Source organism: Trachinotus anak, unplaced genomic scaffold, assembly GCF_046630095.1.
Source record: "Trachinotus anak isolate AG129_WGS33_773 ecotype Australia unplaced genomic scaffold, CSIRO_AGI_Tana_v1 ptg000020l, whole genome shotgun sequence".
In the NCBI taxonomy this organism is placed as follows: domain Eukaryota; kingdom Metazoa; phylum Chordata; class Actinopteri; order Carangiformes; family Carangidae; genus Trachinotus; species Trachinotus anak.
The window spans coordinates 6,298,440-6,317,634 of NW_027273871.1; the positions used below are offsets into that span (position 1 = coordinate 6,298,440).

The 19,195-nt window shown below is 44.0% G+C and overlaps 1 protein-coding gene across 1 annotated transcript in view; it reads right to left on the reverse strand.

Annotated features, from left to right (window-relative positions):
- The window catches only part of LOC139637261 (polypeptide N-acetylgalactosaminyltransferase 10-like), a 92,369-nt gene extending 73,654 nt beyond the window's left edge, over nt 1–18,715 (reverse strand). Inside the window, exon 1 of the mRNA XM_071505822.1 lies at nt 18,404–18,715. Coding sequence (XP_071361923.1) covers nt 18,404–18,562 — 159 coding nt within the window. The 5' untranslated portion in view covers nt 18,563–18,715. The remainder of the gene's footprint in view (nt 1–18,403) is intronic.
- Between the last annotated feature and the right edge of the window lie 480 nt (nt 18,716–19,195).

Genomic DNA, 19,195 nt, shown 5'->3' on the forward strand with positions numbered 1-19,195 from the left:
AAGGGCAAAAGGAAACAAAAAACTTCCTTTTGACACTAAGAAAACAGCTACAGGCAGCAACTGCATCATTGAACTCATTCTGTTGTTTGCTCTTGTATTTCTCTAAATCCTTGGAGAAATACCGACTTAAAGAAGAGGAAGTTGGGAGTTTTGAATGTCAATCAATCCCAAATCTCTGCGTCCCCGGGCTTTAGCTCCGCTGCTCTCGTTGCTGCTGAAGTTGAGGATCTTCCGGGTGGAGACTGAGGCTCCGAGACCTCCCTGGTAGAGAAGCCCAGCAGGGCAGCCTCACAGCCTCTCATTTCCCTACAGGAGTCATTATCCACAGCTCTGCTGCCACCAGAGGTACCAGCCAGGGGACTGGACAAAGGCCATGACAGATGGCTGCTTCTCAGGCTTCTGAGGCGCAGAACTGCGTTTGACTCTTGGATGAACACAGACGGACCCAAAAAAAAAAAAAAAAAAAGAGAAGGCAATTTTCAGACTTTCATGTTGTGTGAACAGTTTCACCCCTTGCAGGATGTTTATTCTGTAGAAAAACAGTGAGTCAGTGTTTATGTCAACTACCATCAATGCCAACAACGAGCCGGTGCCAAACCCACACCAATCCACCGCCAAACAAAAGGCGAGCTCTCCATTAAATGTTTTTGCAGGATTTGTGAGATTTTGTCTAGCAGCATGACATTTATCTTAATCTAATTCCTCACCACACAGATTCTTATAGCGTCGAACAAACAACTTGGAAAAAGCTGTGCATCTATCAAAAGAGGAAAAACAATGAGAAACTCCATCATCTTTTAGTTTCGGGATTTCAGAGTTTTGGTAAAATAGTTCAACAACCAAAACAGAGTGGGACAGATGTGTGTGACTGAGCATATGTTAACCTGCTGGAGGCAACTCAGCCAACATTATGCAAAAGAGATTACGCCGTGCCATTTAAGTTAAAAATTGAATTTTAACTGGAGACACAGTGTGATGGATGTGTGAGGGGCTTTGGTGGTAATTTACAGCTGTGTTGCCTCTGCCATGATCACAGCCTCCGCTGGCTTCCATCCAAACCCATCTGAGCAAAGTGCTGTTCAAATAAGCTCCTTATCATGTCTGAGGGAGAGGAAGGAGGGAAAATACCGCACAGTGGCCATTAAATGCTGAGCAGTAACGCTGCCTGCTCGAGGAGCAGCCTCGTGTCCCGTCCAAGCCAGACACCAAACCTCTCCTGTCGGCCCACGGCCCTGAGATTAATGCAGGACGGGCGACTGTCCTTCAGGCCTGTGTATGCAGGGTCAAGGTACAGTGATAGAAACAATCTGCCCTGCTGTAGCATCCTTGAGTTGAGGCCATTAATTCTTCCTGGGACATTGTTTTGTAACACTACAAGTTGCTCCTCTTGTAGAGAGGTCAAGAGACAAGGCAATTAAACATTCATATAGTGCAAGAAAGTTGTTTTATTTTTGTTTTGTTTTCAGTGTCTGAAGTGCAGACGTTGGCATTTAAACTGAACCCATTTAAAGCTCCATCCAGTCTAAAGGTGGATGACCATGTGTTTTTGATTATAAAGCAGGTCTAAGTATCAAAGCCTCAGTCCACAGAGAAATGCACACAGCCTGTATTCAGAAACTGAGCCTTAAAACCAGCCCTCAGGACTTCCATCTATTAATACCTTTTATTATCACACTTGATTGTAAAACAAGATGTCTGCAGAAATCAATCTGGGAATTTTTGACCAATTCCTGACAGTTTACAGGCTGAGCAGTTTATCAAAAAAAATAAAAATGGATCGATCAGTGCAGGAATTATTTTTTCCTGCAGCTTCCAGGGGAAATATCTCTCTATGTGAGATCTCTCGGTAGGGTTGAAAGCACTTGGCTGGTCAATCTTTCTGTTACTATATAAGCACCAGTTTCCCAGGTACCGGCATCGTTTGCTCAGCGTTGTAGCGGCTAGCAGCCCTCCATGTGTGTTTACCTCCCCCTCCCTCCCCACTTTGCCCTGGACTTCTCTCTGTGAGCAGAACTGAGAGCTTCATCTCTTCATGTTGCTGCCGGGTTTGGCTGCGCTCAGCGTGGGAGGCCGGGTGCCACGGAGGGGACGGAGGACAGATGTGGCTTACATAATGATCTGCAAATCAGTTATCTCAGCGGCCCTAATCCTGCTCGCTTCCCTCCATACATCTCCCTATGGCTGGCTCGTCCTGCTGTGCCAAGCTTTGCTGTGCCATGCCAAGCCAGAGAAGCCCAAGGCACGTTGCTCCTTCCCACCACTGGTTAGGAAGAGCAAATCAATGGGCTCAGCAGGGAGAGCTTTTACAGCTCCACTGGAAGGCAATTATCAACATTTGTCAGTGAGGGGACAATCAGACCACGGGATGATAGCTTGGGGTTCAAAAGACAACAGTCCAATATGAGAGCGTAATGTGAAACAAAGTGGGCCGAGGCGATGCTTTCAGAACTGTCAGACGGACCCCCGTTCAGTGGCTGCCGCTTCATAACCAAATAACATGTTGTAAATCTGTCCACTTGTTTCAGGCTGCTGCTTCATATCAATGCCGGGTACAGAGACTAATAACGGGAACCAGTCCACCTCAGCAGTAAAAGAGCCCACAACAGAAGCAGACATGACTCATCAGATTCAAGACTAAGGTACAAAAAGAGGCCAAATCTATTAACAGGTCCATTCATATTTTCTCCATTACCTCCCCTGGCATCCTGCTTTGTTACGGTTTCATTGACTCAGGTTGTGAGAGGTCTGTCAGACAGCGGAGGGGAGGGGAATCCTGGTTGTGGTGCACAAAAAGTGGAAAGATCAAACTGAACCCTTAAATGATCATATTCACTCATTTCAGTAACAGCTCTCCAGACAAAATAACCAAGTGGAATGAACAGTATGTTGCCTTGGGCTTTCAGTACTAGCAATCAGCATTTGTACTTACTTTCAGAAATTTTATAGACTCAATAATTAATCAAAATACAGATGATGAATCAATGACTCAGATTATGCTGGAAATCTAAAGACACTACGAGCCGGGTTTTCATTGTATTTTGTGCAAAGCAGCGATTTAAAAACAAACAAACATGACAAAACACAACAGCATACAAACAGAGCTGGTTGTCTCCTCTCAAAACTTATTCCAGTTAAACACGACAACAGATTTATAGAAGGCCGGTAACAGGCTCCATGAGGCCTGATACAGAGCCACAAATTGAATGCGAAAAAACAAGAGTGTTTCCATTTCAATTTTGTGAAATATTGCTTTGTCAAATAGTCTGAAAAACCAACTCATGCAAATGTATCATTTTTTTGCAACATTTTTTTTCAATTCATTCATTCTTCATCATTTTTGAAAAGTTACGCTGCTCTTGAGGTTTTTCAGTGTCATTTAAATATTGTTTTGAAAAACAGATTCAGACAGTCAGGGATTCATCACACAAACTAAGGAACCAATCCTGTCAAATTGTGGGGACAGGGGGCGGGGCTTAATACACCTGAAACCTTGTCAGTACAGATGGCCAGAGTTAGCATTAGCACAACAACTAACACTGTGTCAGCCACTGCCAGTTACAAGCTAACAAACAACATAAGCGAATAAAAGATGCTAACTACGCTAACCGTTCTGATCCGTCTGCTAGTCTCTGATTCTGGTCTCAACAGACTCCTCATCTGAGTCTGGGTCTGACTGAGGCTCAAACATGAGGCTGAGTCTCTCTGATGTTTCCTCCTCTAACATCTTCATCCTCTCTGCTCTTTCTCCTGGAGATGTGGAGCAAGCAGGTGGTGGGAAGGAAGTAAGTGAGGATGAGCTTCCAGCCCCTTTTTTTAACATTCTGTAAAGGAAAACCATGTTAAACAAAATCATATTTTTTGAAAACTTGTCTGCAGTTGAACTTTTTCAATAACCCTGTGCCACTGACTCTGAAACATTTCATTTGTCAAAGGCAGGCAGGACAGAGTTTGGCAGAACGGCGTGTGCTTGCCCTCTTGAGAACAGTGTGATGCAGCAGCTCAACAGCTTCAAAAAGAAGCAACTGACAAAAGTGTGTACGCAACCTCAAAAATCACTGAGAGCTCTTCTCCGCCTTCTCAAACATCCACCGGACCAGCATGCAGCGCAAAGGTCTGAAAACACTGAATGACCCTCTTTGACCCCCTCCCACAGGGGAAAAAGGCTTGATATGAAAGGGTTTCTTTCACTCCATTAAAAAGTAATCTCTTGCTGATTTTTTTTTCTTTTCTCTTTGACTATTTTAGAAGTTTGGCCTGTTGCCAGCACCATTAGAAACTTGTTGGCACTGGTGACATCCTGAGTCTCTTCAGTGGCAGCGTGGTTCAATTATATTACATCTAAGGAGGTGAGTCGGTTTTTAGAAGGTATGAGGTGTTTGTCAGCCACACACTGGCAGTTAAAACAAAGCACATTTTCCACGCAAGTGACCAAGTGGCAGAGTTTCACATTTCCTGAAAGGCTGACATCTACCATTTCTATTTACACGCGTACTTAGGTTCTGTATGAAGGTAGCTGCTTCCTGCACCACCTCAAGAGGCTTTTTGGAAGTTTTCTCTGCCGCAGAACGTGGTTTCTTGCTGGGATTGGGTGGTGGTGGTCGTGGTAATAAGCCCTGGGCGCAGCGCTGCTTCTTCAGGGCAGGTCGGAGGCTACAGTGATTCACTATGGCCCTGTTCAGACCTGGTATTAACAAGTGGACAGCTGTGTACAGGTGTGGACGCACCCAACACCCACTCAGAGAATCACTATGAACAAGAAATTGCAAACTGTATTTTTTTTTTTTTTTTTCCAACACAAGCTGTTCAATATTACTAAATTTAATAATTCATTAGATGTTGAGCTATTTCAGCAGAACCGAGAGTGGTCGGGCTGTAGCACAGTTTGAGTGACAGCAGAGTTAATGATGACATTAACGTTAAACTGGACTGGTACTAACATTGCATCAGCCACCACCTCAACCATTTCCTGAGCTTGGAAAAACTCCCAGCTTTTATAGCTAATTTCACTCACCTTCTCCTCACCCACACAGCTCGTCTCCTCACACATCGTTTCACATCTCCAATCAGCACCAATGAAAATATTTTAATATTTTATAAGACGGGGGGGGGGTAGGAAATTTCCCCTGACTTTGATCCAAGATGAAGACAGGTTGTGGGGGATGGTGTGTGTTTGTGCGTGTGTGTGTGTGTGTGTCTGTTTGTAACGATCAAAGCATCATAAATGCTACCAGTGACATCACCTGCTGCTGCTGCAAGTAGCTCAGTGAGAAATGCCATGGTCTAGCAGAGCAAAAAATGCAGCAATTTCTTCCGGAGACGCCACGTCAATCCTCAAACAGCTGTTCAGAGGCGCTGCAGTCTGATCGCTGAAAAGTGCTTCAAGACCAGAAAAACTGCACCGACTGCCTCGGTTCAAACCCTGCCTCTGAAGCTCTTTGAACTACAGGAAACATCTATCACGCCTCGATCTGTCACAACCAAACCAAGTCACCTCGCTTCACGGGGGAGGCGCAGGGCGGCAGAGGGCTAATGGTGAGAGAAGAAAGGCTTCATTGTGGAAACCTGGTGGTTTGAATCTCGACTGTGAGAACCTGGGTGAGGAAAGTTGAACATGAAGCTCACACTTACCGACCTACCTAACCCCCATCACTACATTTACATTCACACACACAGAAAAAGAGGAGGATTCTGGGTATTGGCCTCACGGTCTCTTTTGTTTTATTCCTTGTTTTTTTCTCAGCTGTTGGCAGCAAATGGAGAAATCAATTTTTATAATACTTCTTCATTAAAGCTTTTATTGCCACCAATCTATCTTGTCACCTCAAATTCATTCAATAATTGTAATATTGTCATATGGACAGCTTGAAGTGGTCTAACAGACTAAACTCATTTCCTCTATTGATTAACCTGGATGAGGCTCTGGCACAACTTCACCTTTCTGAAACTTTCAGAGAGGAGGGGCAGGCTTGAGTTCATTTTCCACACAGTCTGTTCCCATGCATCATTGGTCTTAATCAAGAGCAGCTCTGCTTGCTAATTAAAATGATACAGCAAAAAATATTGACTGAAACAATCAATTTTTCCTAATAAAATGAGTTGTTGTAGAAAACACGGTAGAATACTGGATTACTAACATAATTGACAGCTGCAGCTCTATACAAGGCTGAATTAGTTTTAACTCTATGAGATATAGAAGTGATTTTTCCTCATCATCACTCCACTACGCTGCTGCCACAGCAGCACTGAGACGCCTTCTTGCAGATTTTATAAAAAACCATAAAAGAAAATGTTTTAATAAACCACTGAAAAGGTCTCTGTGAGACAGGTAATGATGTTTCTCCAGCAGAGAGGTTTTCTTTAAACCAGGTTTCCCATTTACACTGACAGTTCTGATTCAGTTTAAGAGGAGAACCACATTACTGAGGAGCATGTGAACGCATCACAGTTCAGGGAGGTGCTCGGTTGTCAGCAGACACGGCTGAGGAGAACATACAGCAGCCGTGCATCAGGTTCACCTGCTCAAACACTGGACACTCAGCTGATCCTCCTTTTCCCATGATACTCAGCTGATTTACCTGCCACGTCTGTGGAATGACTGCGGTCCGCTTTATCACTGTGATCTTTACTGCTATTCAGCCAGGCAGGCTGTGGGTGTGCTTTGTCTTTTGAACACACACACACACCTTTTATCTCATATGCACAAAGCCCACAGCACCTGCCTTTAAATGCCAAAGACTCGTACAAAAAAGAAACACACTCCAGGCATCAAAGCTTTGCTGGAAGAAGAAAAGAATCATCTCTCTGGGAAAAAAAACACACTGCTGCATTTCCTTTAATAAATATAAACTCATCACAGGTCAGGTGTTGTGGTCAAGTACACACTGTGTATTTCCAGCAAACCAAAAAGAAACAAACAAAAACATATTATTCCAGCCAACAAAAACATCACCAAACACAACGGAGACAATCTGAGGTGAGGAAGAGCCTGGATCCATTTACCAGCTGACTGTTGAACAGTGAGAGTTCACACAGGAACCTTTTACAGTTCAGGAATCCAGCTAATGAGTACCAGTGATAACAACAGCTGGTTACTATTAACGTGTGCTTCAGTGAGATTACCAGCAGCCGACAATAAGGAGTGCAGGGGTCAGAGCCGGGTGCAGACAGCAGACCTCGCTGACAGGTGGAGGCTCACAGAGACTCAGGACAAAGATCTGCTGAAATTCTACTGATGTAGCAAACGCTGCGCAGTATCAGCCTGGTCACTGTTTAACTTGGCCACAATAAGCAGATATTGAAATAACAGTTGCAGGAACAGTGTTAATCTTGCTGCCAACGGGTGGATGTGACATGTATTGTGAGACACTTTGAGTGGATGAGAAAAAAAGCGCAATGTAAGTACAGTCCATTTACTGTCCATTACACTGACATATCTCATAACTAGTACATGGATGAGTATTGTAGAATTTAGAGACATTCGACAAACTAAATTGACAGGGAAAAAATTACTTCTCAGAGGGGACACTGCAGTGATGTACAGGTCCCATATTCTTCTTTTATCTGAAGTGTTGATCTCCATTAGAAGATATATTCCTGGTTCAGTGTAATTTTACATCTCCTCTCTCAGGCTTCTCTCAGGAGCTCTAGTAACAACAGGTCAGTCAGCCAATCAGAAGAGAGGCTCTGATCCTCTCTTCTGATTGGCTGGCTGTTTTCTGCGTGATAAAATAAAACTATAGCAGATTTCAGGTAAACACTCAGAGAAACCAAATCCTGTAAGGTTGGATGATTGGATCCAGGTGGGCGGGGCTTGGGGCATGGCTGAGAGCAGCTACTGCTTTGTGTGACATCATAAAGTTCCAGAAGTCCTGACGGCTGCTTTTAAGGCTCAGTTTCTGAATACAGGCTGTGTGCATTTCTCTGTGGACTCAGGCTTTGATAGTTTCACAGTATTAATATAGAACCTAGACCTGCTTTATAATCACAAACACATGGACATCTACCTTTAGACTGTGTGGGACCTTTAAGTTGACTTCCATATGCTACCTCCCTCTCCTCTAGACCAACACGGGACCAAAACAAAAACATCAGGTTTAAAAAAGAACAGACAAAATCTTTGCAGTAAAGTCGGAGATGTAATAAACCAATGTTTGGGTCGAGCTGCAGAAACACTGCATCCCACACGTCCCGGTGCACAGTTTCACTGCATCAAGCCAAATGCCAGATCTGACATAACCCCGATGACATCATCAGATGTCATGTGTTTAATCAGTGGTGTGCCCCTTTAAATCTGACGCCTATAACATAAACCAATATGACCTTTGCTCCTGTGTTTCTGTGCTGGGTAATAATAAGGGCACATCTCAGCTCTACTCGGCCTGAAGTGTACAAGGCTGAATAATGCATAAGCAGGGCTTCATCCAACTACTGCAAAGACTGCATGTTTCAGATTTTGTACACACACAGATTTCGGACAGAAATGTTCATACCTGACCCGAGGTCAGTGGAAAAAAAAAAATAGCACTAAATATACTGGACATATAATATGAGTGTATCTTAGTCTTTGTAAGGCTCAGCACCATGAAGCACAGAGCTGGCCTCAAATTAGCAGCTAGGGATTAGTTTAATCATCTGAACATTAAAAAAAAAAAGCGCCTCCATAACCCACGTGGTTGTAATTAAAAGCCTGACTCCTCGCTCCATATCCACAGGCTGTCTGCTGCACCTGTCCCTCATTTGGCTCCATGCACTGATCTGGGGCAGCAGATCCCTGACAGGCATACAGAGCGGCTCCTGCACGCGCTCAGTCTGTGCCGCAGCCAGGAGCGAGTCAACGTCTGCCTTGTGCGAGGAACCTGGGGAGGAAACGCTCTCCAACAAAGTCAGCCTGTGAACAAACACCTCTTTTTCCCACTCGCTCTGCCTTTTTCTCCTGAGGTGTTTCACCCCCCCCCCCAGCCCCCCCTAGCGCCTCCTCTCTGTCTCTCTCAGCTCTGAGTGATAAAGTGCAACGACTTAAGTCTGCAGCAAGTAACTCCACTTGTCTTTGCAAATGACTTTCACCCCTCAGTCTCCCTCGTTTCCAGAGGCTTAACACATTAAAGATACAATCTCATTTCCCAGTCTAGAAGCACAGCGAGCTCACAGCTCAGTGAGACTGCATCAGGTACTGACGCTAACAGCTTCCCTCCTGATCGCCGAGTCCTGGAGCAGGGCGATTTATTTCTCTCCAAATAATCTAATTGTAACAGAGTCTCATGTTCATATAGATGAATATTTCATTCTGTAAAGCAATGATAAAAATATTATGTATATGGATGACATGGAAACATCTGCAGACATCAGAAACATGCTGTGGTATTTGGGACATGTGGCCTGTTACAGAGAACTTCTAACATAATGTTTTGGGTTTCAACTAACAATTCATCATCTATTAATCCCCTGCTTGTTTCAATTAATAAGTTAATTGTTTTGTCTATAAAATGTCCAAAAATACTGAAAAAAGCTCATATTTCCCCAGAGATCAAGGTAACGTCTTCAAATGTCTTGCTTTGTCCAATCAACAGTAAACTAACTGTCACACATACCGAAGAACAATCCTCACATCTGAGTGTCTGAATGGCAGAAATTATGAACCTATTATCAAGTAATTACTAATTAATTTTAAGTTAAGTGAATAATAAATTAATCATTTAATTGTTTCAGCTCTAGTTATGACAAAACAAAGGAAAGGATGATTTGTATAATGGTGCCATCATTTTCATCTGAAGTGTTGTTCTCCATCAGAAGATTTATCTGTGGTTTTACCAAAAACCATCTCAGTGTAGTTTTGCATCTCCTCTCTCAGACTTCTCTCAGGAGCTCCAGTAACAACAGGTCTTGTGTTTTCTCATCGATGCACAGCCAGGCCAACCGCAGGTAATGGATTGTAACCCACTGCTGTAGCTTGGTGAAGCTCATCAGTAATGGTGATGGTCAGTCAGCGCTGACATGAGCCGAGCAGATGGTCAAATTTGGACTAAAACGCTCCAGCTGAGCTGGTTCTGGTGCGAACCCCTGGATTTTCTGCCAGTGTCGGGGCCCAATGAGGCAGGTGTAACAGCCTCCACCTCACTCTCCTCAGCTGCTAGATCCTCCGGGCGGACCGGGCGCAATACGAGACAATCTGAGACATTATGGAGGTGGGTGATCGGGCTATGGAATATGGTTAGTGTCTCTCTCTCTCTCTCTCTCTCTCTCTCTCTCTCTCTCAGGGTAAACAAAATCACATGACTGCTTTCAGGTTACAACCCCTCCATTTTCAGACCAGAAAATGAGACTGAGACTGATCCACGGGTCACTAACCATGGCCAACCGCGCTGAACTGATTGGTGCATCTCTACCTGAAATGTCAGTAACAATCAATAATCGCACAGAAAACTGTGTCAACACACAACTGCAACAAGTGATGTCTGTCAAAGATGAACCAGGAAGTTATTCACATCGCTTCGCTTTGTTTTCAATCTAATTAAGTTAACTTGGTTAAAACAATTCTGATTGTCTGACTGCTCCCATTTCTTGCCCAACTGGACGTCCCAACGTCATTACCACAAGATCTCAGCAATTAACTTAAATTATTAAATTCAAAAATTACTGAAGGCAAAACCCTCATTTACAGTGACGTTGAGCAGTTACAAAATAATAAAGACACAAGACAAAAGAAGAACAAATATACACAAGTAAAATTGATTAAATTTAATTTAATTTTTTTATACAATGTGACAGGAAGCAGGATTTATTCCTGAAGAAAAAGTCAAACGTTTGTCATCATTTACTCCCCAAATTTGATCTATGATTTTTGAATCCAAGGTATTTGTATACCATGACTCTTTCAATACTTGGTGAGTATTTCTTTTATTACCCAAAGAAATTACACCAAACCCAGAAAAAGTTGATGAGTTAAATATGAGTTGTAATAAACCAGAATTATGTTCTAAAAAAAATGTTTGCAGCTTGTTGTTTCACAATCACAGAGCAAGTGTTTGGGTTTCAAGAAAACAACCTTGTTACATCACCATGATAAGAGTCCTTCTCATTATGACAACAAAGCAAACACCTGAACCACGATCTCTCTGGGCTCTCAGACGTTAACCTTCTCTGAGGCTCAGATAAACAAAAATTAAGGTCTTTTTCACAAAAAATAACACGCGGCAGTTTGCAGTATAATAAACTCTAATGAACTCTCACAACTGTTACCATAAACCATGTTAAACTGTCTTAATCCTGCTCTCACAGCCTCTCTAATTGCTCTTAACCTCACAGGATTCATAGAGTTGATGTGATTTCCTTAATTGCAAGAGGGGCCTCCATTCCCCACACTTGTTCACAGTCATATGAGGAAATTCAGTGCAGCCTGAAATTACTCCCAACACCAAAATGTGCCTTAAAGGAGGCTCGGTTTGTCTGCAGATTCCTTGTGTGCATGTGTGGTGCGATCCGCATGAGCGGCTTTGTAAGGGCAGCCTACACCCGTTCAATTTCAATTTTGTTTCAGTGCACTTTTGGATTCACGCTTCCTGTAGGTGCAGCCTGGAGGTTTCCCCAGCGCTCGAAAAATCGCTTGCCTGCTATTGGCATGAAACATCACTCCCTCTCTCCCACATGATGTCAATAGAGCAGAAAGGAGAGATTTTTCACAGAACCACAGGCCAAACTCTTATTCAACTTTAATGTTAATCAGAATAGCAGCAGAGAGGAAACAGACAGCGAGCTGAGGGTCAAACAGTCCGACTCCGCTGAAGCGCTGAGGAGAAGCAGGCACCGGGCCGCACAGATGATTGTACCCAGGCATCAGAAATTGGGACACTTACGTGACCACTAAACTACATCTAGTTTGGCCCAGTTCCTGGAATTTAGATTAAGCTTTGAAAAACTCCTTCTACACATCCGCTTGCAGACGAATCTGCTGAGGATAAAACCATTAATTTGAAGGGTTATCTTATCTATTAAAGGTCTCATACTTTGTATGTCTGTTTTGATTATAAAGCTGTTCTAGGTTCTATATTAATACTGTGAAACTATCAAAGCCTCAGTCCACAGAGAAATGCACACAGCCTGTATTCAGAAACTGAGCCTTAAAAGCAGCCGTCAGGACTTCTGGAACTTTATGATGTCACACAAAGCAGTAGCTGCTCTCAGCCATGCCCCAAGCCCCGCCCACCTGGACCCACCATCCAACCTTACAGGATTTGATTTCTCTGAGTGTTTACTTGAAATCTGCTATATTTTTATTCAATCACTCAGAAAACAGTCAGCCAGTCAGAAGAGAGGCTTAGATCCTCTCTTCTGACTGGCTGACTGACCTGTTGTTACAAGGGGTTCCAGAGAGAAGTCTGAGAGAGGAGATGTAAAACTATACTGAGATGGTTTTTGGTTCTTAAAACCACAAATATATCCTCTTATCTTGAGGTGAATCACTGGAAAAGAGTCAAATACAGGACCTTTAAGTGGCTGCATTATAAACAGCATTATGGCATGACTGGACCCAGTGCAATTATTTAATTTGTGGTCTTATAGAAACGATAATATTCTAATAGAAGCATATTGTAAGGGAAAAAAGGTGAAACTCCCTCTGCACACCTGCAGAATAATTACAGTTGAAATGTGCTCTTCAAAAAGGGTTTCCAGTCGGTAAGAAGGAAATGAATAAAGCATCAAGGGTTTGTTTATTTTTCCTCCAAAAAAGGACAAGACTTTCAATGTTTTTTGAGGCCCTTGGGAGGCCTGGAGGACAGAGGGGTCAAACAAATATCTGATTTGCATTGTGACCGAGGGGTAGGAATACATCACAAGCAGACAGCCAGGGAATTCAAAATCAGACTCGAGCACTGGGGGTATTTATTCAGAAAACCAGTTTGGTCTACAGTAAGAAGCTGTGGTTTGTCCAGTCTGCAGCTTCTGAAACAGGAAGTAATTAAAGAAAGTTCTGACGATATTTTTCAGCCAAGATGTCTCCTTGTCCTGAGATGTTCTACATACACGTCCTTGTTTACTTTGAGCTGTGCTCATTAATAAGACTGGACCTTCGCTGACTGACCTTCCACTGGCTCTCAAAACACTACATATATACAAGTGTGTGTCTCAGTGTGTGTAAGTCAGGCAGAGTGCTGTACATGTGTCAGAGGCAAAGTGCCCAAGGTCCTGCAGTGATGAATGAACAGTAATCCAGCCTGCAGTGTGTGGCTCCTAAATGTAGCCTCCAGTGTACAGAAGCCTGTATGACTCTCCTTCCTCTGTGACAGGGCCGTGAATCTGAGCCAGCTTTCCCTCCAACACACCTCATCTCCTGGACTTTTACCAGAGCTGATTTCATCCAGTTAGCAGGAGGGGAGTCCACCAGCAGGTAGCCCCGGAAACTGAACCTGACCTGGGTATACATTATGACTATGTAGCCTGTATTTTCCATGTGAGCTAACCCACTTTGGCTGGGTGGGGCTCTACTACTTATATAAGGCTCTAAGCAATTAACCTTTTGATTATTAGCTGATAATTAGTCTAATTTTCTAAAATAAGGACAAATGCCTGTCAAGTCATGAGTGCCAAGAGCAACGCCTGTTTCAAATGGCCGTAAGATGAACGTCTTTGAATTTTGGGTTGCCAGGCAGAGAATGGCAGCACCTCCTCACATCTCAGATGCTGTAACTTCAAAGGTTAATTATTGATTAATCTCTTAGTTGACTGATCACTCAATAATTCACGGTTCCAGCCGAAACTGCTTCGTACCAAAAGCCACGATCAGTTGCCTTGACAGTGGAGCAGCTGTAGAAGTACGGAGTCACTGGAGACAGCTGAGCCGAAGTTCAGCCCACATTCAAAAATGTTTCATTTTACTTTTGCTGGTGAACCACATTTACAGAATAAACCTTTTAGTAAGAAACCTTCACTAACATAGTCACATCAGCCTCAGCTCAGAAGCAGCATGGGATACTTGTCTGTCATGGTCAAATAAACTACTAACTCACAAACTAACTTCTATATTTCTCTGCAAATCCTGCTGACTTCTGCCAACCTTCTCCATCCATCACAGTGGAGCCATGTCTCAGGCACGTGAAGCTCAGGTACAGACTCCTGATGCCTGTTCACCTGAAACCAGACGGGAAATTGAACGCTGTGGCAAGTTAGTGTTAATGCATTTGCACAAATCTGTCAGGCTTTTGTCTGGACATGTATCGTCTTAGTCAATACAGACAGTCCGTCTGGTCAGTCAGTCAGTCAGTCAGGCAGCAGGTCAAACTCTACCCGCCGCTCTCATCTCCTCTAATCTCCACTTAACCTGAGCTGCTGGAGCAGACGGGAGGAGACGAGCCACCTCTGCTTCAACAGGCATCCTTAATAAGAGACGGGGAAATATGCAAATTACCTTTCTGTCCCCGTCATGGCGGGGAGGCCCTGAAGCAGCTCCAGTTTGCTAGAGCAGCATGAAATACTCATCCAGACGCCGTATGCACGGGCACACGGTTTCTGCTTACAGCACGTGGAGCTGCTGCTGTGTTAGCACAGCGCAGGGTCAACGCCTCAGAGAAAGACACTTGTGTTGGACTTAGGTCAGGGCTCTGCTGCCCCCCCTTCCCTCCCACCAAAGGCTGACATACATGCACAAAAACGCACAGTATATAAGTGCAGCCCTAATCTGACGCACAGCTCTAAGTCAGTGGAATGATTTTAACTTTACTTTGAAAAATGCGGTAGACCATACCCTGCGTTACACTGGCTACGTTAGATAAAGATGAGGCAGAGTACCCGCGGCCTCATCTTAAATCCATGTCTGAAATTTTAGAAATGAAGAAAGATTCTTTTCACTTTAAATGTTTGCTGCGTTTAAGCCAAACATCATCACTGCCTGTAAAATTGTACAGTCCAACTTGCAAAGTGTTGAGGTTTGAAACGTTTGTTTAATTCCAGATAAACTTTTAAAGACAGCTTGTAGAGGTTGACTGTTCTTTGTCCTTCTGTAGATTCAATGGGTTTTGATGGCCACTTCTTTCGGCTTTGTATCATATTCTATATAATTATTCTGCGGGTTCCACACTCAGTCAGTCAGTCAGTTGTTCCAGAGTCATCAGGTTCTGTAAATGTGGAACAATACAACAATGTGTTGACATAACAAAATTTTACTTTTGACATATTTTTAAAGGCAAGTACAACAGTACTCAAGTAAAGGTTTGACTGAACAACTTGTACTGACGTAATATTTGACAGGAGTATCTGTACTTCGACTCAAGTACTGGAGCTGTGGACTCTGTCTTCGTCTGCTTTAGTCACTGAAGTGCAGGAGGAGCAGGGAGGTGTCAGAAAACTGATGCATGTAAGATTAGAAAGCTGTGATGTGCAGGGTTGCACGTGGCGTTCTGCCGTCATCAGCAGATGAGATGTGTCCCAACATGTCACTCAGCTCAGGTGATGACAGGTGAGAACAATAGTTAAGATAATTTGCAGGAGAGAATTAGGTCAGCATGTTCCTGCTGCTGTAAGCATCGTTTTTCCACGTGAGGTTTTTTTAGACCAGTGGTGTAACTGGCTGACTCTACTTGGCGGGAGGATCTGAGACTTGTTGAACTCCTTAAAGGTGTTTGTTTGCTTGTGTTCGTCAGCCTGTACAGGCTCCTCCACTCCTGGAGAAAGTTGGCATCACTCTCTCAGATCAGCCTGTCAGTGATCAAACCGCTGTGGGTTGGTTGACAGCTGTTATCACACAGTCTGCTAAACTGTAACAGGCTTTTCCCCAGTCTTGTAGATGTCCCTTAATCCCGTTCATAACATTTCTTGTCATTTGAAAAATATCAAATCCAAACTTTGAGCAGAGAGAGAGAGAGAGAGAGAGAGAGAGAGAGAGAGAGAGAAATCCGCGGAGATGGTCTGTGCAGAATGAGTGGGCTTTATCGTCGCCCACGATCCCGCCTGCAAATTAGCTTCAGCTGCTGATAACAAGAAGACAAGGGAGACGACACTGTGGACGTTTGATGTGGATTTATCGGCATTTATGGACTGAACAATGAAGTGATCGTGAAATTAATTGTTTCCACAGCTATTTGATACATTATTCCAGTTTAATTCTGCATGAAGATACATGTAACGCATCAGCGCTGAACTTCTCTCAGTCCTTCTCACTAAACACCAACAAGCAGCGTTTGGACAAACACCACCACCAAACAAAGTGCACACTAATACACCACCCGTGAAAGCCTCCATTCAGCTGATTCTGTCTCATTTGAATAAGCGGGGCTACCACTGCGTTTTGGTGAGGTTTTCTGAGTTTTTACGTGGACCCAACTCCAGCTTGAGCATCTCAGCTTTTATCTTCTCCCTTTTAGCTTTTAAGATTTCTGCGCTGATGCTTCAGTTCAAGCCACAAAAACAGGCTCCTGTTTTCCTCAAGAAATAAAAGGACCTTGAGAGCACAATCTTGTGAAGTTATTTCCAAAGACCTTAAAGACTCTTCTGCCCCGCTGGGACAAAAATATTCTGTTCAGACAGACAGATGTTAAACCCTGTTTAATACGGGACTTCGTTTCTTCAACCCAACAAAAGATTGCAACCACAAATGGTTATCGTCGCCCTAGCTCTGTATGACATGAGGAAAATATTAGATTTGAGTATAATAAAAGAAAATGACATTGATATGGATAAGTCAATCTGATACTTCCTGTCAGATGGGCCCTTAGATGAGCCAGGAAATACACTTTGGTTGGGCTGAAGGAACAAAACCTGTCACTAGAGTTGTTCCAATGCCCATACTGGTGTCAGATACTGACTAAAGTACTGGACCAGGTGCACTAATCTATACACTGGTCTGATACCACATAATGTTTTAATAAACTTTAATAAAGTTTCACACCCAGATAAAAACAGCAGCTTTCCCAGAAATCAGTTCTTCTTCGCTGCTCTAAAACAGTAGTTGCCAGTGGCTTGTGCAGCACAACTTCCTGTGTAGGTTACTGTTTTAGAGCAGGGAAGAAGAACTGATTTCCAGTAAATAGTGTAACGTTAGCCGTTAGCAAAATGTCAGCAATTTGGCAAAATGTGGCTGTCACTGACAATAAAATTAAATAAAAGACAGATTCTATGACATTCAGGGATTTGTTTTGAAAAGGGTTTACCCTGAACTATGCCATACAACAATGACACAGCCATGCAGGGTTAGCAGTATACAGCTTTTATTTTTAAAAAGTGGTTTCAGATCAGAATTCAGTATCACCTGATACACAAGCGCAGGTATTGGCGTCCATACTGGGGGTGGGTCAGACTGGTATTGGAACATTTCTACTTGTCAGACAGGTTGAAAATCCATATGTGTTCCAGCTGGAAGAGTCTTTAAAGGCATCACAAATTTTGATTCATAGAAAGATCTGGACTCTGATTGTGTCACATCAGATTTCAACAGGAATATTACAATTTTCTACACACAAAAACTTAAACAATGATTTGAAAGTAAGGATTGGGTGATTGTTGACAATTGTAATTGTCGTTTATCATAGGAAAATGCTGAACATTTACTGCTTCCAGCTTCTGAAATGTGAGAATTTGCTTCTATTTTAAATCGTATATCAATGTAATTTGAATGTCATTGAGTTTTGCATTGTATCACTGCAACACAAACAGGGATAAACAACTAAATAAGCTAATGGGAACCTAACATAAGCAGCTCATGTTTGCTGACATTTTCTAAACTCAAAAAATAATCCTAAAAGATTAAATCACAATGAAAACAGTCATTAGCTGGAGCCCTGCGTGGCCTGTGACAACAAACCATCTCTACACACAAACTTTCATGTGCCATCAGGAGCACTTCATGGAGGACGCAGTGTGAGGCTACTGAGCGCCCTGAGAGCCCGGCTGTGAGGTAAACACCCCGGGGCCGGACCCTGCGCTGCACCTTCTCCACATCTGACAACTTCCTGAACTCTGTTATTGCAACTTTGCTGCGACGCCCAGCTCCGGGTTAGCTACGACGTGGCTCCCTGTGCATCCTGGCCGCCGTAACTAATGACCTGCCGGGCTGACACGGAGCCAAAAAGAGGGTCCATCTTGCAAATCACATCACACACAAACACACACGCAGATGATGGGAATGTCAGGGCTGATGAATTGAGGAGGGGGTGAAGCCCTGAGGAGGCGAGCACACACACACACACACACACACACACACACACACACACACACACACACACACACTGGGAAGTGCGCAGCGTTTCAGACGCCGAACATAATTTCTGCCTCTGCACTGCATGCAGCGATCAAACTAACATTTCAAGTATTTCTGGAGGAAACCGTCACCGTGAAAACACGGAAAGACAACCGAGAAACGGCGCAGAGCCGCGGCGACCTCACCGCCACGCTGAGCCACCCGCGGCCGAGATTCCCTTACCTGCAGCGGGGGAACGCCGCCCGGACCGTCCGCTGAGTCGGGCGAGTTGTCGAACACTCGGTCCCTGTACAGAGACCACAGCCCGACGTTTGGCAGGAAAAGGAGAGCCGCTATGAGCAGCCCCGCGAACTGCAGCAGCCTCTTCTCTTTCCGCCTCATCTCTCCGGGAGGACAGCGCGTCTGAAGCAGCGGCGGCGGAAACCGGCGAGTCCTCGACCCCCGCTTTTCCTGAGCGGAGCAACTTTGGCTGTGACCGGGGGCACGGACACCGGGGCTCTGACGCTCCACGGCTGCGAGCTCTGCCGCTAGGGGGAGCGGACCACACTGAGCTTCAGCTGGAGGGAGGGGGGGGCTTTTACTTTTATTTGTATTTTTTTAACGAATAATTTTGACTGGGGTGTAACTATCGAGGTTGCTCTGTGTAATAACAGACGGCAGATTACAAAGCACAAAAGGGGGAAATAGTTGCGACTCATCCGGACAAGTTCCACAGACGACTTACCGCTCATGCTGCCTTCAAGTGCACCCCGGAAACAAGACACACGCAGTTTTCTCGGCTCATAACCACCTTTTTGTCCAGTAAATCTGTCCTGGAATTATGGCAAATAAATTTGGATAAACGTGTCAGCATTTCCATTTGGTTTCTGAGCAGATTCCATTAATTGCACATATATAATGGCACAGTGTTCAATGAGTGAATAGAGGGAATGCAGTAATGGTGTAATGTCCAAGATGTGGCGTTTGGGGAGTGGGAGGGGTGGTCCAGCACCTTAACACCTCATTTTATGATGC